Source organism: Grus americana, chromosome 4 (genome assembly GCF_028858705.1).
Source record: "Grus americana isolate bGruAme1 chromosome 4, bGruAme1.mat, whole genome shotgun sequence".
Classification (NCBI taxonomy): domain Eukaryota; kingdom Metazoa; phylum Chordata; class Aves; order Gruiformes; family Gruidae; genus Grus; species Grus americana.
In genome coordinates this window covers 12,363,772-12,384,520 of record NC_072855.1, presented here as the reverse complement: position 1 = coordinate 12,384,520, position 20,749 = coordinate 12,363,772, and the positions used below count along the sequence as shown (strand labels likewise).

Below are 20,749 nucleotides of genomic sequence, written 5' to 3'. Positions count from 1 at the left end.
ATTTGTCATCTGGGGTTAGGATATGATGGTATATTTAATGGATCGGCTCCATAAAAATGTGAGAGACCATATTTTACTGTGCTCTATCCACTGGAGAAAAATAAGAGGAATCCTGATTTTTTCCACATGGATGGATGTATATATTTCTAAAGAGTATTGTTAAAAATTAGATATAAATAGAATCCATCCCATTATAGGTAAGGAGATGAGGTAAATTATGACATGCAGTTCATTATCAAATAGCAGTTACTTTTCATAGCAAGAAATCTAAAGTGACATCACAGGTTTTCTTCTGATATGTTAGAAGAATGGAGAGTTTTTAATATGGATTATACATCGTGTGAGTTATGACCATGGTAAACCCAATAGTGCGTGCAAATTACATGCTGTCTGTCACATACTGGGTAAACATAAAGGCTTAGGTAAGCAGAAAGAAAGATTTGTCTGTAAAGATTGGACATTTTCAGCTTTTATGGCTTGTGGATTTTTGCATGATTTTTAAATGTGGAATTTCTTTAAGATTTCAGCTCATGGTTGATAAATGCTTTCTGAGTTTCTCACCATTTAATGAACCAGAGGTTTTTCTTTTTAGAGCATTGAGTATCTCAAAGTGGAACGGAGTGCGAGACATCTGATATTCTCTTTGTTGTATTTTCAGAGAATAGCGGCTATAAAGCAGGCCTTGAATGCACACAACATCAGTTTCTTTCTGAGGGGAGGATACTGGGTCCTAGTGACTTTAGCTGACTCCGATTCAGGTAAATCTATAAACAAAGCTCCCAACAGACCAACCTTTGGATGCCTGTCTGAGTTCTGATAAGTTGAGAAAATCTCAATATGTAACATCAGTATATGTATGTACATATACACATGTATATATATACTTACTTGGTACTTTTTACATATTTTTGTGTGTGTATATATGTATGTAAATATATACACATACATGCACACATGTATATATGGATATATTTTCATCTGGTATTTATCAACAATCACCAACAAATATTTCTTACACATTTCCATTTTGTCATACCTCATCCTTTGTTTCAGAAGCTTCTTGCTTTTTTCTGTGTAACCATGACATCAACTAAATACCTATATTATACAAAACAGCGCCCTGAAGGATGAGCCAGCCAGGCTTCAAAACACCCACCTGGTGAAGCACTTTGGCTGCACCGGCTGCCAGGAAACCGGCGCAGCTTTGCTTCGGCCATTAACCCTGTAGATATAACTCCTGGGGTCTGGGGGACAGCCTTGCATCTCTGTCTTGTATCTCTGATCTTCACATCAACGGACGTGAAGCTTGCTGTAGGGTCTCTACATTGCTAATCCTGTCCTGAGAGAGATGATATGCTTTTTCTCTGTTTAGAACAAGTGGAAACGGGTTTTTTGGATGCATTTCCTGCATCTCTGGATTCACTGTCTACCTGGAAACTGGTTGAAGAGAGTATGTGTGTGTACGTGTGTGTGTATTTTGAACAGACACACATTAAAATGATGTTTTAACTAGAAAGTTCAGCTTTGACTTGAACCTCGTATTAGAATGTCCTGTAATTTTTGTTTGTGTATCGTATCCCACAATGATACACGCTTCCTTCTTTCTTATTTCGGTGTGTTCTGAGAGAACAGCTTAGCTGACCACAATCAATTTATGTAAATACTGGTGTGATATTTTATCTGTCAGCTCTCTGTAGAAGACAAAGCTCTTTTATCTAGTCTCTAATGTAGGATCGTGCTACAGTCTCGCTGTGGTACCTCAGCTGGTTTAAAGGGCTAACGTTCATTAGGCAGCACAAAAGGCTGGGACTGAAAGAAGCCCGTGTTCTTTCCAGCCTTTACCAACGTACGACCTTGATGAGTTCATTTGTTGTTCAGAGCCTTAGCTTCTCCATCTGTGAAATTAATACAGCCCTGCTTTTGCAACGCCTGTACGTAGGGTATGTGATCATTTCCGATGATAACTTTGGATTCCCAGAAAACAAAAACACTGAGTACGCAAATAATTAAATTTTCAGGGTTTGGGGTTTTGTTTTGTGTTTTGTTCTTTTTTAATTGGTCCTCTGTCTTTCAGTCACAAGTCACCAATTAATTTTGTGTTGTTGCCTTTTTGAAGAGGCTACAGACGGAGCGAAGAGAAGTTGTTACACAAATAACAATTAAATAGAAAAGAAAACCCAAGAATGTGACTGATCTGACAGAGGACGTGCTAAGCTGTTCTTTTATTTTGTATTTCAGACTCTCAGAGGATCGGAGGAGGCAGTGGCTACTGGGCTATTGTGGTTCTCTTTGTCGTCTGTCTAGTCGCAGTTGGGGCTTTCATACTCTACAAGTTCAAAAGGCAAGTAAACCTTAATCAACAACATACATGTTTTAAGAATTAGACTTATCGATGTATCAGCAAAACAGAGTTTGTTATTTGAAAAGAAGATTTCTTGAAGAACTGCAAAAAGTCCACTGCTTTGAAAGTTGTGGTTTTCTGCACTTTTCAGACATCAAGGTACTGCACTGATGCTTGCTTTCACTTGCTGTGTTCCAAGATAAATAGCAGCAATATGGGAACTATGGAGAGTTAGTTCAGCTTGTCTAAATAATATAATCAAGAAACAGAGCTGAGCTAAAATATTATTCCTGATTAATTCCTACCTCATTACTCCTAGCAATTATGAATAAACTAAAGCTATCGGGACAAGGAGTGCATCTGCAATGCCGATTTGCTTAAAAAAGTAGTTTTATCAAAACACGCAGTGCTCTGGAGTTTCTCTTTGCACACATTACATTTTAATTGCTGGGGCTATGCCATGTAGAATGACTGATGGAAATAGATTAGCGTTAATTTGACACTAGAGTGTGTTGAGGGGAGAAATAGTTCTGGAAGTGGCCCTTATGCGAGACATATTCTCAAAATTGACAAGGGATGCCATGCCAGCCTTTGACAATCCAATATATCCTTAGTCTGCAATTGATTTTAATCGGAGCTACTAGGGTGCTGTGCAATTTAAAGAATTTTGTTCTTGTTCATGAATCTGTGTTATCATTGGCTATGCTTTTGGTAAAGATGATTTCTTTATCTCTGGGGCATTTAGAAGCTATTGGCTTTAGCATGCTGGAAACAAGCCTTCATCATCATCAGATCCTGATGTCCTTACTCAGTGAGGATTCCTATTGATTTGGCTCATTTTTTAAAGATTGGTTTTTATTTGAAATAAAAGTAATTTTACAGATATGGGTGCGGCACTGAGTTTGTGATAGCAATAAGCATAGATAACATTTAAGTAAGAGTTTGTTTAGATAAAGATTTTTTAAGTCAATAGAGAAACTCCCTTTTTCTCCAAGAATCACTTCATTTTCTCACTGCAGCACCTAAGTTTCTTGGAGCTCATAGTGGCTGATTGCTCTAAAGGACAAAGCACAGAATGCTGTTTCAGACTGTCTACAACTGAATAAAAAAATCCATTTTGCTATTTTAGGTGCCTGCAGCAAGGAAAAGCATAAAAATGGTTGATGTGATGTAATTATATTATTTCAGTAGCAATACATGAAGGATTTGCTGTTTGTAGTGTGGAATCATAAAACTTGCTCGTGATATCTTTTGAAAGCTGTATGATTTATATATTTTATAAGCTCTTAAATGAGAGCAATTAAATAACAGACACAATTACTGCATGGCAAAAGTAGTATAAAATATTCAGGAAAGGAAGAAGAAAAATATTTTCCTTGAGTTCTTTCTAAAATGCCCAATGAACCATTGCTTTATAAATAGAGCTTTTATTAAGGAGGAAACTATAGTACAATTTGCAAATTGCAAGCTTTAATGTCTCTCGCACTTCTATATATAATTTGTGGAAATCATTTGCATTTAAATTTTGTGGGGGTTTAATTTAGGTGTGAGTGAAGAGAATTGTGAGATACATTCAAATATTTCTCAGTAGCCTGAAAACTGCTGTTGGCATTGATGAATGACCATGCAATAGTATTCAATTTTAGTCCGTATCATATCTGTTTCTGAGATATTTGACAGAATTATTTTTAAATATTCCTGCTAAGCTTTTCCAAGGTGATAATTTTTTTTGGTTGCATCCCTCATTTGCAATTTGATCTTCAAAGAATTTTGAGCACCTAACCGGTGCTACGTTTGAAAAATCACTTTTTTTCCTCTGTGCCCCCTGTGAACTCCTCTCCCACCCAAATCTTTAATCCCTTAAAAAAAGGGGGTTTTCCTGTGTTTATAAAGATGAATGGTGAATTGCTGGATCCCCATGGAGTACTTCATTGTGAGTATAGTCCCTTTAAAGTCAATATAGTGAGTCTGTAAGTTTACAAACTGGTCCGTAGGGAGCGAGGATATGAAACTGAGTGTCCTTTATAGATATAAAGGTTGCAGGTTGTAATGGAGGAAGGCAGCTTGTCAATATTATATGCCTGTGTATTAAAAATTAATTTGCTGAAAGAATGCCGTAGGTAACAAAAATTGTTCAATTTCAGGAGATAATTTCAGCAGAATAACACACACTGGGCCCTGTGGTAACTTAGACAACACCTGCAAATATAAATATGAATTATTTCCACACAGAAATTGCAGACACGTATGAGGTGTTGAAATGTTAATACTGTCCATAATTTTTAGGTATGATTCACAAAATTGAGGAGGACATGGAAGACCGCCCAAAGGACAGTTCTTTACTTAAGGTTAAGTTTGATACCTGGAAAGACGCAAAATGGAAAGACTGGCTTGCAGATCAGCTGGTGACTGGGTTGGCGGGGAGGTTACAGCTTCATACGTGAGAGCGTTCCGTCCATTTGCAACGAGCAGAGGCACTGTTCAGGACTTGCGATGCACAGTAAAGAGAAGAGAGCAGACTTCTCTGTAGACCATAGTACAGCTTTGATAGAAAATGGAGAAACCTGCCCAAACTGCCTGATGGTTCCTGAGTGCCGAGACCCCTTGTCCCAAACGCGGTCAGCTGCCCTCCCTGCCCGGATTAGTTCTGAAGTTCATGTTACAAGAACTTGGGTCTTAATTTACACTAGTTTTTGTCAGGCAGAACTGCAAGATGACAGGCGGTGTTGACAAGACATCAGGGACTAATCTAATAACTCTTTTTTATTAATCTTTCAAGGCAATCAGGACAGCCTTGATGGAACTTGCTGCTCCTGTTTAATTTCTCATTTTTTGAAAACTGCAATACCCAGCACTAAAAATTGGTGTCCCTTGCAAGAAGTAAATCTCACCAAATTAGTTTGGGGGAGAGCGGTAATCTAAAAATAACGATCCTGCATGAGATTCTGTGTCAGATGCCTCCTATGTAGAAAACAGAGAGAGCATTTTATCTAATGAAGTAGGGGGATAGGGGAAAACAGAGGCAGATTCATATAGAGGTAGTGGGATTTTGGTTGATTAGTTATATGCATAGTATAAACCAACACAGTCTCATCACTCCTGAAGGAGTGCCCATTAAAAATAAAAGATTAAAATCGTATAATTTCCCACTACTCTAATCAAAACTAAAATTGTAGGATCTGCTGGATAATCAGAGCTGTCCTGGCTGTCTAGCTAACGATTAGGTTACTGTAGGTTACATGGGTTCTGATACGCCCTAATCCCAAATACTTAAGCACTGACTAGGAAGGCTGCTGCTCTCTGTTCTTATGCGCAGTAAAATTGCAGCATTTATCATTTCATCTCACACACCCGCTGTATCTAATGGCCTATTTGTGCATCCAGCCACTTCTTGCCAGGAACATGTGCTTGAAAAATTGGTGCTGGAGTCCCTGGAGCCCGCAGAGTGACTCCTGGCAATCCTGAGAGTAGTTAGTTGCTTTAGATTAAAAACCAAAACAAACAAAAAAAACACCAAAAAAAAAAAAAAGTCTTGAGACGCACAGGGTTTTAATCCTTTGTGAACAGTGTCGGTAAGCAATTCAGATTAGGGCTAATTTTACCCAGTAAATGAAAAGTTAATTTGAAATAATAACCGCTGATAGTTTTAAAAACTAATTCTAGTTGTATCCCACTAATGAACAAAGATTGGGTTAGATAGTTTTGGGGGAAATTTTCGGGATGGTAGAAGGGAGCAAGAGGTAATATCCCAGCTGTTAAATCTGACTGTGGCTGTGGCACAAGAGACAATGCAGACAACGAACATGGATGGCAGGCAAGCCAAGGATATTTTGCCTTTTCTTTGCTCTTACTTTCTGAGTATGGAAATCACTGATCTGATGCCTCAAGCAAACAATATGTTACAGTGCTCACTAGCATGCGTCAGTTGTTTAAGCATCCAGGTAAAATGGACTACAGCTGCTTCTTTCGACCAGAACAATATGAAGCAGCTGGAAAATATTTTTGAGAAATCAGGTCTATTTTTAATGCAGATCTGGAACCTGCATATATATTTTCTATACCATACCATATTTACTAAATTTGGTTCAGTAAAAACACACTTATTCCATTCCCTTTGAAACAATGTTTATATTTTTTGGGGGTTTCAAGTTGCCATGCAGAAAAGATTTCTTCATCCTTTCAGAGCAAGCTTTGATGGTGCGGGGTCCTGGGCGACAGTACAGACAAGGCAAATAGCACTGTCTGCACTAGGCAAAGCGGAGGAAAGGAAAATTAGATTTTACCCACATCAAAGCTGCCATGTAATCTTCATGTTACTAGTGGAAGATCGGAAATAATTCTTTTCTTATTTTTTTACTCCTGTATAACAACAGGATATTACACGGTAGCCAAACCAAATAGTTGGCTTTTCTGCTTAGGTATTTCACCTGATTATCTAAAAGAGTATGAAATTCTTCATCTTTTAATTTGTATGCAAACTACTGCCAGTGTACTTAAAGCTGTGAATCTACTTCAGCCAAATTTATACCATTTTGTGTGTATTCCTTTTTTCCCCACCACTATCAAGTGCCACTTTTGGTAAATGAACCCCCTCCTGGGTCATTTCCACAATCTGGAGCAGAACTGTGTTATCTTTCTGCCTCATTGACTTACTATCTCATTTTCAGTCTCTGAAGAAAAGCTATCTTTTTTCCCCACCTTGCTTATACTACTTTTATGTTCCATGAGAGCAAGTTTAGTCCCAATCCATGCCATTTAGTTATAAAAAAACAGGCACTAATTTAATGATCCATAATATTTCATAAAAACTTCCTCAGAAATCAAAGTAATAGCATGTAGAAAAGATTTCTGGAATGAAAGAGGCAAGTAAATCAGGAGTGCCTTAAAGCTCAAAGAAGTCAGTCATCTGAACATTAATCCAAACACAATAAAGCCAACACCACAATAAAATACTCTATTTAATGTATTATTATTGTTGTTTGGTTTATTTAAGTGCCAAGAGAATGCTACATTATTCCATATCCTTTGCCATGTGAATATGTTCCTGGTTTTTTTTATACTAAACAGAATCTTAATCAAGCCTCTGGAAAATGAATGAAGTTGCATAAAGGCCAGTGAATATTGGCTCCACAAGGAAGAAATTGAAAGCCAAATAAACTAGAGAGTTTAAATGACTGGGAATCAGTATCTCATCCCCCTCCTGCTGTTCCTTACTGCTGAACATTTTTAAGTCGAAACAGTTTTGGGTATGAACCAATTAGAATTTGTGAATATAGAGAGGAAAAAAATGCCTTCTGGAGTATCTTCTAAAAGGTGCGGGACCTGGAGAGCTTGGTGAAAGCCATGTGCTGTGCTGTTGGTTAGTAGTTCTGTGCAGAATTATGTCTCCAGTTTGTATTTTATATGGTCCTCAAAGCCGGCATGAATATTTGTTCTTCTTCATGATTGAAATAAAATGCTACAGAGAAAACAAAAGAAACTAAAAATGTAAACCATGGAGTGCTGCTCAGCAGAGGTAATTGTCTCCAGTGATGGATGTGAAGCACATGCATTTTGCAGCTGAAGAGTAAACCCCCAAAAGAAACTATTGCATAATCTTTTTCTCTGTTCTTAAAAATGTGCTTTCAATTTTCATATTGCTGATATAAATCTCTTGGGTCAAATTTCATGTCTTGTCATATTTTCACAGTAGTCTTTTATGTAGACCCAAGCATTTCAGCTCTGCCTACTTCAAACAGTTACAATGGACTCAACAGAAATTGCTTCCTTAAGAAGAGCAAAGCACATCAGGGTACACCAGGGGTTTTCTCGGTATGATTAGGGATAGCAGCTTCCTTCCTACATGTTAGAGCAGTGAGGAGCGACTGGAAAATTGCCAGAATCAGGCCCATCTTTAACAAGGATTCAGTATCCGCATCCTGTTTCATCCCACAGTGTGGTTGTCCCTTATAAACAGAACATCTGGCACATGTGTTAAAAATATTTCTTGAAAAGGCTTGGACTGTCATTTTCTTCAGTCTGGTTGAGTCTCTTCCTTGTAAAACTGAACCAATATGAAACAAGTAGAGATCTCTGTAATGTATAAAACGTCAATGCCTACAGCATATGCCTTCACGAGACCTGTAGTATTCTCCTTCTTCCCATCATACTCCATGTTACAATCTAAGATGCTTTCCTCTGTAAGTGGAGGAGCAAAGGAAAGTACAGAAACGTCACTCAGTATCTCAAGTTTATACTGTCCGCAAAGGATTTGTGCTTAGCAGGATTGGGCTCATGAGGTTTAGGTGAGTGAGAAATAACAGTTTGCACCTTTTCTCCTTTTATCCATAACCCATAAAGAATTGCTCTTAACAACAATACGTTTAATGGTTATTTGTGAACTTGTGAATCATGTTTCTTCATTCAGGAACTCCTTAATATGTTTAATAGTGTGTGCTGTGATTGTGGTGATCTCTAACTAGTAAGTCTTACAAGAGACGTGTGTTGAAGCCTCAGGATTTACGCCAAAGGACGCACCTTGTTAACCTGGTTACAGACAGGTCCTTCAGCCTGGGCAGACAACAGTTAGACTAGCAGCTCTGTTCCCTTTACTTAACTGCAAAGGTCTGATCTGCCACATGGGTTTGAGAGGGATAACGTTTTTATTATGTCAAAAATATTTTGATAATGCCATTGATGCTTCTACAATCTGTCAGAAATAGTTTTGAGAAGGTCACCTAATTATTGCAGAAACATATGTGCTAATTGTGCAGATGTGTTGCAAAGAGATTCTTCTGGGATTTGTTTCCCTTAGGCATTTGGCAGTGGACTGAAAGTGAGCAATTTGACAGGTTTGATGCAGGTCTGATTGAGAGGGATATTGTTTTCCACATGACCAGTTTCATTAGCAGACACATTAAAAACAGTCTGGAGTTACTGGCCCTGGAGAAAAAAAATCAAAAATAATTACCTAATGTATTTGTTTTGGTAATGAGGAATGTCCTTCCCCTTTTCAATGTGGCTTCTTTCATCCAGTTAATGGGAGGAGAGTGAAGCAGGGCTTGGCTTTATGTGGGTGTCTGTGTTGGAGGAGCCCTCGGGCCTGTTGAAGTGGTCGTAACAGCAGAGCGTTGTGCTATCAGACCTTCTTGCCGTCCTTGTCCTTTGCGTTTGGTTAGGCCCGTGCTTTACTCCGTGCTCACCAAGATACGGAAAAGAGCAAGAGCAATCAGATTTCTTTCTTTGTGCTGCTTACAAATAATGGGATATAGTACCTGATTTCTGTATATATATAATTTTGTGTGTGTGTGTATACACATATCTATACAGGTGTGCGTGTGTACATATGTAGGTATACAGGATGTCCTTATGTGCCCGGGCAGATTGCAGGCGAATGCAGCTACAGTGAAGGGTATGGCTCTCGGGAATTGTTTAAACCATAAATTCTGTTGCAAAGTTAGGAGTCCCTGATTATTCCCTTTGATTTTACAAAGTGTAATTTAAGTTAATCTAGTTAAGAACTCTTTATCAATACTAAGTCTTAAGCCTCCCAGTCTCAGCCATGGTGCTAATTGTTCATTAGAGCTGATAGAGCCATTTGATAACATGCTGCTTTGTTTTTCTAGATTCAGATCAGAATGAATGAATTAAATACTGTCTGCTATAGAGAGTTTTGTCTAATTCAGCAGTTCCCAGTAGTCCTGGGCCAAGCTTTGCACTCCGTCTCCTTCAGTGCTGCCTGCTTAACTTCACCTACCTCCCCGTCATCTTTTTGCCCTTATCGATGCCTGTTTACCTCCTTACTCCTTGGTCCTGGCCTCCTGGTTCTTCACTCTCTGCTCCCTTTCCATTCCCTGTCTCCTGGATTTCTCCTTCTTCTTTCTCCTCAACCCTGATGGAGTATGAGAGTGCCATTCGATGCTGTCAGCCCACCTCACCAGGGAGATGCGATGATGATTGTGACCCAGCTTAAAGTTTGTGAAGACACCTGGAACCAGGAATGAATGCCTGTTGGGCCTTTTTATTGCTTGAGTTCTTAAAATAGCTTTTCTGTGGTTTTAGTAATTGTTTTTCAGTGTTATTCATTGTCTGTCAGTCTTAGAAATTGATGCTTAATTACTACATTGCTGTGAACATCGTGATAAGGCGGTTACATAAACCTGTGACTGCAAATAAGGAGTTGATAAGTTTTGATTGTGAACACAAAATTAAGGGAGGGTGGGATTGGTGCTCTTTTGTGATTCAGGAACAACTTTGCTTTGCTGTAACTCTGCTCTGATGCTAGAGTGTGCATGACAGGAAGTAACTCCATCATGACTTTTTCTCCTTGTCTGATTTAGGAAACTGCCAGGCAGAAATGTCTATGCCCAGATGCACAACGAAAAAGAGCAGGAGATGACAAGCCCTGTTAATCATAGTGAGGACACCCAGAACATCATCCAGGGTGAGGAGTTTATTGATGATGATCTGGACTCTCAAACACTAGGTAACGCAAGAGGTAACTTCATCTTTAGTTTATAAATTTTCATAAGTAATTGATTTTTAATTGGTGTTTGTTTTCATTTTAGCTTTTTTTCATTTTCTGCTCAGTCTCAGGAAGAAGCAAATAGTACACCACTAACAAAGGATTATCTCAGTTATCTTCTTTTGGCTTGCTTGTGATACAGGCTAATGTATGGATGACATGCTATGCAGAGCATGAGTACAGAGATAGCACAGTTCCAAGTCAGGAGACCTACCTGGACAATTTTAGAGAGAAATTGTATTTGGTAGAACAGGATATAATAGGTAACAATTGAATTAACTCAATAATCCCCAGAATTAGTGGAAAATGGCCTTTAGGCCAGAAGGATTTGTAGAGTCAATGTTTCCCTGATTTCAGATGGATTGTATCTAGATCCATTGCTATATTTGCCATCATATTCTGGTGGCATTTAAAGTTTTCATGATTAGAAACATTGAATTTATTCCTGTACAAAAAGTATCAGAAGTCTTCCCTAATTTAGCTGGTAACTTTCTAGTGTTCATGGGGTGGTCATAAGGAACCCATGAGGGAAACTTTCTGTGAATATCTCTCAGTGCAAATCATTTCGGTGTGAGGTGGAAGTGTATAACCTGGCACCCTGTGGTTATTTTTAATGTAACATGGAGTGCTGATCTATAAAGTTCATTTCTTTTAAAATTTACCATTGTGTTCAGACTGCTCTCAGGTCACAGTCTGAAAAGCGTAGGACAATGGAAAAAGCTCTCCAGTTCCACTTCTACACATTTTGTGAAAATAAATCAGATAACACAAAGCCTTTGGGATTTGTAGCAGTAGAGTCATGGTGTAACAGGCAACTGTAGTGTTTTCATGAACCCACGGAAGAAGATGTGTTTTAGCTGCACCAGAGGTAGCCTGGGGAAGGACAGAATTTTGGCAGAGGAGACATTTCTTTATCTTGGGTCTCACCTTTATCGTTTGTTGTCGATGTCTTTATTTTCATTTGCTGAACTGTGTGCCACTTCTAGGTTCTTGGAGGTGTTAGCTTTGAGCACAAGGGAAGAATCCAGCTTCCTGCTTTGCTTTGTGTATTTCTGCCTTTTCTTTGACAACCTTTGTGTATGAGTAGCACTGTGTTTTCATTCAGATTTTGCAAGACGACCTTGATTGAACTCCTGACTCTACCGGAGTTAGTTCCAAAAACAACCCTGGAAAAACAAAGTCTCTGTTAAAATTGTTTGATCAACTGATCTCCAGGGTCTTTAGAGGAGAAGGCTGAACGCTAACAAAGTCCTTGCAGACATGCCTATTAAAATGGAACATTCGAACACCTCTAGTAATGTACAAAAGCATAACTTCTTTTAATGGTAGAAAATCCCTTACGGCCTATTTATATAAGGCACCTTGGGATGCTGGAATGAAGAAATGCTACCCTGATTTGTAATGCATTCAGAAATAATCTCTACTTGCCCTGCACTCTTTACTCAAAGAAAAAAATTCCTTCTATCTGGGCAGAGCATTATTAGGGTTAAAGAGTGCAAGATCATGATGTTCTGATGTGAAAGTTAAGACAGTTAGCAAATGCAGATCTTAAGGTGATTTGTGCTTCTGCCAGGTTGTCAACACCAGCAGCATTTCCAGCAGAGCGTAAAGAGTTCATTTCTGTGGATGATAATCTTTCATATTTGTCAGCTACTGTACAGCTTTCAGACACAAGACTTTATTTAAGACATTAAACTATACTTCTGCTGGCTGTACTGTTTTGTTACTTGCAATACTTTCCACTAGCTCCGGTATCACTCAGTACTGCCAAGAAAATATTCCTGTTAATGATACTCCTCTATTTTGTCTGGCTGGAGTATGAAACATGCTATAATCCCTGCTTTATGTTAAATTCTGTTTTACGACATTATTTGCAGAAGGTTCCTATGCTATGGAGACCCTTTCTAGTTCTGGTGTGCTTTCTTCCTCGCTGTTGGGAGATGTCGGTAGCAGCCTCCGCTCCATGCACAGCAGGGGGTTACAGGCCTGGGTTTCTGTTTGTTCTCTCTCTTCTCATAACTTTTGAATTTCCACAGTACAGTATTCCCAGACTCACCCATCCGCTTTTTTTGTTTTCTATATATTTTATGTTGCCTACTTTATCGCAACCCCCACCTTGGGACTCCTCAACACCATTACCTTGCAGTGACTCCTTCTGGGAGAAGTGGCAACTTGAACAGCTACAGAGTTCCCTTATTGCTGATGCCGGTCAGTGTCCAGTCCCAGGTCAGTGGCATGTCGAATGGACGCCTCAGGTTCCATTCTCCTCCCTCACCTGCACCCCTCGAGACAACTACACCTTTTTAAGCCACAAAGAGAACAAACTTATGCTGTCACTGGGATAGAAACCCTAGGAATTTGCCACAAATCCACCACCATGAGCAAAAGCTTTGCGCGAAAGTGTGCTGTAGGTACATGGAGCTGTTGCACCAACCTTCACCTGACCTGTTGTTTGATAAAGCCACTCTCTTATGCGATTGACTTGTCCCTGCAATAAAAAGAGGATTTATTGTGAAGTGCCTGAAATACACTAATGCTCGCCTTTTGTTTCTATATTTTCATAGGCAATCACTCAGGCGTGGTTTTGAGCATCAACTCCAGAGAGATGCACAGTTACCTGGTTAGCTGATATTGACAGCTGAACACAAAAACCGAAAGACTCTTCTCTGTATCGTTTTATTTTTCCCTGGTGATGTCACAAAATTGCAAATATGGCTGTAAATGCTGGTGGAGAGGAGGTTTCTTATCAGTCCCATGGAAAAAAAAAAAAACGTCCATCATCAGTTACCGAGGGAGAAGGATAATACGTCTTGTGTTCACTCTATGGCCTGGGAACTCGTTGCGATTGAAACTCCAACTATGGTAGCAAATTTGTAGCCCTAGGCACCTTCAATGCCACCTTATTTCTTTTCTGTATATGCTCTAGTTCTTTATGTTTATTTTTAGAAGGATTGACTGTAACTTTTTAATTATATTTTTAATAGAGGTATTCAGCAGAAGGCTGGGACTCTTCAGCCCCAAAAGGTGATTTTTACACAAGTGACTAGACCAGAACAGATGGTTGGTTGATCACGATGACATTTTTTTAGGAGGCCGAGTGTTTCTGTACTGGGAGAGGACTGAGCAAGGAGACAAATGCACTGCTAGTCGATACGAGCTCTTAACTTAAACATGTGTGAGACAATCTAATGAATTTAGGCTTAGGCCCTTCTGTGGATGAAAGGAAGTAAAGTGTTAATTAAGATATCTCATAATACAGGATAATGCTCTTGTAAGTTTAGCAAGTCCTGACAAACCATCAGCACCAGTATCTCCCCTGACCCTGCCCCATGTGAAAGAAAAACACCAGCTTGATGATATTTCCAGACCAGGTGCCTTCACTTGCAGACAGTCATTTCAGTTGCTCTCTTCTAAGCGAGCACCTCTAGGACGATGGCAGCTGCCGGATGAGTTACCCTGTAAAACCCCGTGCTGGTGGCCTGTCTCTTTTTAAATTTCCAGAGAGTGTAAATACCTCTTTTAGGTCACTTTCTTTGTATCGTTATTTTTTTAAAACTTCCTGTTAGGGCAGAGGTGCCGGGTAGGTCAGAGCTCCCCTCCGGGCAGGGCTGGGCAGCGCACCACCGTCCCCTTCCCTCCCGCATCCTTCTTTGGGATTTTCCCCGGCTGTCTGCGCTTGCAGGCAGGGATGGGCAAACTCTGACCGACCTTTTCCACTGGGGTTGGTTTGACGGTCCGGAGGGTGGTGGGGAGGATGGGCTCTGATTCAGGGGTTCGTGTTTCCTTTCCATCACCACGGGGTGTCACTCGGCCCCTACCACCGCTGGCCCCTATTTCTGCAGGGAAGGCGGTGGGGCTTCTGAAGGACCTGCCTGCAGAAAGGCTGGTGAGCCGGGTCAGAGTTTCCTAATCCCGGTTTTGTGAGTTGGGTCAGTTTCCTAGTCCCGACCTCTGCATCCCTAGGGAAGCGGCAGTGCGGTGAATCCACACTCCGCTGGTCTTTTCCCTGTGGTTTATGGAGCTGTGTAGGAAGCAGACTGTGGTGTGATGAGTTTCTGGCATCCTATGTGTCACAGCTGCCTGGAATTAGGATGCTTCTCTCAGAAACCTATATAATCTCTTCACTTTTTGCCTTCGATAGAGAACAAATAGCTCTTTACTCACTGAATGTCATATGATGCTAGTGGCAAGCTCGCACACCACCTTGCTTAAGGAGGATATAGATAGCTAGCTACATCTTTCTGAATAAACAAACAGAAAATAATGAATACTGACAAGACAGAAACGCACTGTCTTAAAATTATCGTATGCATTGGACTCATTCTTCCATGTAGCTGTGGATATCCTAGAGCATATTGTCATTGAATGCAACGGACTGGGATGTAATATTTCAGTGTAGTACTGTAGGCTGTCACAAACCCCACAGGATGTATGTGTAAAGCACAACAAAATCTAGATTATAAACTTACTGTATGGAATTAGATGGAAAAGTTTAAGTGAAGATTCTGAAAAGCACTTGCAAACTGCTCAGGAAAATAATTTCAAAAATTGTTCTAAAATTTCTGCCTATGTAGTTAGAGTGCCATGCAAACTGATTTACAGAGAAGCAATGTTCTAGCTGACTGTTGTATGCCAGGCCGTGTAGAAATCCAAGGTGTTCCATGTATCTGAGGCTGGGTTTCTTGAAGAGAAGTGCAAATACAAAATGTGCTGTGCATTGGAAACTCTCAGGACCGTTGCACCAGAGGCTTTCTGTTCTCACCAGCTCTTTATGCTTTTTCTAGTGGAAATGAGCTGGAACAGACAATAAAATAGTATTGCAAACAGCTTGCTTGTTCCTGTGAAATAAATCTGAAGTGGGTTATTTGTATAGGGCAGGTGAGTGACAGATTAGCCTCACGGACAAGGGATGGGGTGGAAGTTCTAGCTTGGGGTTGTTCTCCCATGGTTCCTCTGGTTGGCAAAGGACACTGTTGGAATTAGGTCACACGTCTAATTTATGCTTTAACAGCTACTTTTATACATCTAATACAGGGTGATTGGTGTCTCTGATAAGAGGAGTCTTTTGGAACACCATAGAATATTTAACTGCTTGGTACTCTAATTAACACTTAGCACAATATAGTGCCTGTAATAATGTTTTTCGATGCTTATTAATTTGATTCATGCAGCATTCCTGTGAGGTTGGTTTGTCATGTCTTAAAAACACTGTTTTCTAAAGAGTTGTCAGTATTGCCGTAACTGTATTAATAATACCCAGCAGATAATAAAGGCAACCTTTCATTCCCTGGCAAGAATAACTTAAAATGAATTATTTTAAAACTGAAAAAATACCATTACTATTTTCCCATTCATGGTGTCTTGGTTTATGTTTAAATGAAGAGTCTCACTAGTGCTAGGTTTCAAATCTCTTGAACTACGACCATGACATCTTAGCATTTTATCCTTTATACATATCTAAAATCCTGATACACGCTTATACAGAAATACAGAGTTGTTTCCGCACACAAATGCTAGTCACACATGCATGCACACACACATGCAATATTTGTACATATTCCAGTTAAATTCGTTAGTGAGGGAGGGTGATTTGATGGCTAAGAAATGGAAGATGCTGTCAGGAACCTGGATTCTGTACCCAGAATTTGGGCAAGTTACTTAACCTGTATGTGCCTCAGTTTCCCCACCTGTAAAGTGGGGCTGATAGTAATCACCTACCTCACAGGGGTATTGTGAGGCTAAATTAATCTCTGTTTGTTCAGGATCTTCAGACTGAAAGAATTTTGTGAGCATAAATTATTAATAGTTTTGCTTTCTTTGTTTTACTTGTAATTATCGCTGCTATTAAAGGTAGTTTACTGAAACCAGACACAATTATGTATAAATGTAAAAAGTGTGTTATCTGAAGAAGGTGCATCACTGTTAAAAAAAAGGTAATTTACATGGTAGCATTGCAACATTGGCTGTGATTTTGCCAAGTTACACACTAGTCTCTTAAACTGACTTTTCTGCAGTGTTATTTAGTCAAAAGCCTTATAATAACGAGTACAGTGGTACTTACCAACATTGATACCGAACTATACTGAAACCAAGAAAACTGGCGCTCTATTGGCCTCATTTATGTCTTTTGCCCTTCTTAAACTTTTATGTATTTGCAATTTCAAAAACACCCCGTACTTTTCAGAGTGTTCCAAGCAGTACTAATTTGAAGCATTCTAACAGCCATGGCTGTTATCTTTGCTTTCCCTTTTGACATTGAATGTTTTCTATGGCTTTGGAGTGGTCCATCCGAATAAAGTGCTCAGAAATGCTCAGAAGACATTTAGGGAAAATCCCCACACAGTGTAAATTAATTTCTCAAAAGTAAAAGCAATATAAACCAATGTATGTTTTTATAACCTGTAGAAGAGGGAGGTGGAAATGGCCGTGAAGAAGTAGAAGGTGCCAGCCGGAGGCAAGATGTTATCATCTCCAATTCACATCCAATTTCTTTGAAATGTTTTAGGATATTCTCATAGAATTATATCCTTCATAAAGAGTTTTCTGCTTTCAGTGACCAGTGTAAAGAGGACTAAAGTGTTTATTCATATAAGGTAGATGATTTGTTAAATTACTGTCCTCTGGACAGACAGAGACAAATCAGTGCTTTGCCATTGGCACTTCCTCGTACAAAGCGGATTTTGTCTGACGTGGTTATGATGGTTAGCTGTGTTTTAGGTCCAACGCAACATCCCTTTAGTGGGAGTGCTCTACTACTGCATGCTGCCTCTTTAACAGAGGTCAGTAGTATAGAACTGCAGTGGTTTCCACCCTCCTTACAGAAGTACATGCTGAAATAAATGCGGGGTTGAGGGTGTTACTATTTTTAAGAAATTAAATACATGCATTCGCAGTAACTTTTTGATGATGAACCAGTGGTTCTGATGTGCTTTGAATTTCTAGTGTTATTTCAAGTTGAATACAATGTTGCTAAGTTGCTAGAATCGATGACAATTTCAGTCACAGGTTTTTTTCCTATGTTTCCAATAAAGCAATGTTTTGTAATTTTTTTACTAATGAGGCTTGGGGGGGGGGGGGGGGAGAGGCTAAAATTTTTATTTCATTGCAGAATCTGTGACAGTTGGAGTCGTTACTGTATATTGATTGATACAGCTGTATTGTTTCCATCTTCATTTTTATTTCAGAGTTTTAGATGAAAGTAGGCGCACATTTCTCTCAAAATATTGGTTTTCCACCAGGAAGAAATTTATAAGCATTTACCTTTATAAATATTGATTTTTGAGATGCAAAATTTTGTTGTGTCTTCTAAGTCCATCCAAAAAGCTGCTTCCTAAGCTTGTTTCCTCTGTTTGAGTCCCACTTGTACATTGCTTTACGAGACTGGCATATAGCCTAATCTTACTAGTCTGAGAGAGTCTTTCTAAATCTTCCATTAGAATAGCATTTAATTGCCAACAAGTAGTTACGGGATCTGCTCAGACTGTTTTCCTAATGTTAAGCCTGTATTTTCATGTTCCTTAATTCCTTTCAGCATTTCAGTATTAGCCCTCTCAGTACTATTTAAGTGCGTGTTTATTTCTGTTGTGGATATATATGTAATGTTTTTCACTTATTTTCAGACTATAATCATCAAAGTGACAAATTTTGAAATAACTCAGACCCCCAGTTAGCTTTTGCAATTAAAAGCCTGGCCCTGCAGTCTTTGGGAAGTGTCAAGCTGCGCACTCTTAATTTTTTAATCTTCTTTTTTGAGCATCTTGGCAGTTTTTCTTCTAATTCTTTTCCTAACCTCAAGCTGGAGGGCGTGCAGAAGGGTTTCGCACTGTTGAGATAGACTAGAACAGCTCACTTCCCAAATCTGAACAGGAATGTTGTGTGGACAAAGTTTTGATTTTTCCTTTCTTTTCAAGTATGTTGCGTAGAGCAGAGAGGATTATACATACCATCAGGGAAATAAGGACCTGTAATACTACTTCGGAATGGTGTGAGGACTATGCGTTCCTTTTAGAAATTTTTTTTTCCCTGCCTTTGATACATACAGCACGTTAGTTTCACAGTTTTTAATATGTAAGATCTCATTTCTGCAAGTTTTCAGTCCTGCCCTTTTTCCTCCTGTTAAATGAAGTAGCAAATTGCTTAAAATATGAATTGGGGAGCCATGTATGACCGAATGAAGGATGTTCATTCTGTTCATCTCTTTTTTCTTTTCCTTATGTGAAGCTTGTCAGAATTACTATTTTCAGATAGTTTATGTGCTGGTAGCTGAGATGCTCTTCTGGAAGACAGTGTCTGAGACAAGAAATACTGGAAAGCTTAGAAATACATCCTCTGAAGTGCAACACTATAGCTATGTGAACAGTGCTAGGCGATGAATATGCCGGACAAAACAAAATCCTTATCAAAGAGCTGTTATGGTTTGTATTGAAATACTTTTTTTAATAGTATCTCTAAAAATACATGTTCTTAATTGCATACTCTTTGTCTGTCTCTCCTTCCAGATTGATTTTCTTTTAGGAATGACATTTATTAGCCCTGAAAAAAGTGGATTCTTTCCCTTACACAAGTAATTCTGTTTAAAATTATTTCCTTGCAGCACTTGAAATCATTGCACAAACCTGAGTTTTATTGATCAGACTTGATTTCTGAGGTTCTGTAGAATTTGCATCTTTACACTAATTTGTTGCAATACTGTGGATATAATGCCCTGTTGGGCAGCAGTAATACATGCAGAAGTATAGGGCACTACTTAAACAATGTGCTTTTGTTGCACATATTTTTAATGGTATAACGAGTATATTAATCACCAGGGAGGCCAGGCATTCCAAATAATTTCATTTCTTACCATGTCTTCTATTTCTATGTTATTTGTTGCTAATTTTAGCCAGCTTTTGATACTTACATTTAGTTCTTACTGACAGTGTCTGCTCTTGCAGATCAAAGGGCAAGAATTGGCTTGTTCCCGTTTTTTTAAAAAAAAGTATTATTTCACACTGTTTTCTTATTAATTAAAACAGTTTAAAAAGGAAATCTTTCTGAAACAGTGAAAGAAATGCTTTTTAATGAGAACATCTCATATAGGAAAACAGCAGACTTGTGTCCACACGTTTCTTGAGACATTCTTGTTGTGGATTACGAGGAGGCAGGACTATGCAGAAGGAGAAGTGTGCACCCCAAACATCAATAACATGTACACAGGCAGTTTGCAAATGATAGAACTACTCTAAAGGAGAATATTTTAATACACTATCTGTATGTCCCATATTCAAGGAAGGGCATTTAAATGGTTAAGATTACAGAATATCATCACAAAGATGGGAAGATGCCCAATTCACTGGCTCCCTTTGCTTGTTAAATACGCTCCTCTCTTTGTTTAGGGTTCATCTTCTGAGATGCTGAACTCTTCAGAGGAGTGACCAGCATTGTTTAATGCTTCCAACTTTTTGCTAAGTAATTGGTGATATTTTATAGAAAAAAAGTTGTCTGAATTTCCATTCTCTTCTGTTTCTCCTTGTTTCTCCCCCCCCCCTTTTTTTGTCCTTTTGTTCTTTTCATTATTGCTGCTGTTTGTTGCTCTGCCTTGCCTGCCGCCTCCTCCTGATGACAGTTCTCTGCTGTCCACTTTTTTCTTCCTTGCTTTTTGTTTTGCTTTATGTTCTGTTTCCATCTGTGTTTCACTTTGGTTATGCACCCTACTGTGTCCTGAGTGATAACAGGAATCACGGTCCCTTCCCCATCCCTGTCTCTCCTCTGAGCTCTGCTGTATTATCGGTGTTGATGCACTTCCTGTGCTTTGTCTCACTGCAGTCCTTCTTCCTGTTTCTTTCCAACTTTTGCTTCTTTTAATCCTTTCACTTTCAATTTTGGCGCTCATTTTCTTTAAATCTTTCTGGAACGCTTCCCTTTTG

At 39.1% G+C, this 20,749-nt stretch overlaps 1 protein-coding gene across 6 annotated transcripts in view; it reads left to right on the top strand.

Moving 5' to 3' along the window:
* SORCS2 (sortilin related VPS10 domain containing receptor 2) overlaps nt 1-16,134 on the top strand; it is a 562,341-nt gene extending 546,207 nt beyond the window's left edge. The window contains exons 24-28 of one of the 6 annotated variants that reach the window (XM_054823227.1): nt 659-758; nt 2,239-2,341; nt 10,660-10,763; nt 12,991-13,070; nt 13,409-16,134. In XM_054823227.1, coding sequence (XP_054679202.1) covers nt 659-758; nt 2,239-2,341; nt 10,660-10,763; nt 12,991-13,070; nt 13,409-13,432 — 411 coding nt within the window. In that variant the 3' untranslated portion in view covers nt 13,433-16,134. Of the gene's footprint in view, nt 1-658; nt 759-2,238; nt 2,342-10,659; nt 10,818-12,990; nt 13,071-13,408 lie in introns of all 6 variants that reach the window. The other 5 variants (XM_054823224.1, XM_054823223.1, XM_054823228.1 and 2 more) reach the window with 5 other exon arrangements.
* The last annotated feature ends 4,615 nt before the right edge of the window (nt 16,135-20,749 follow it).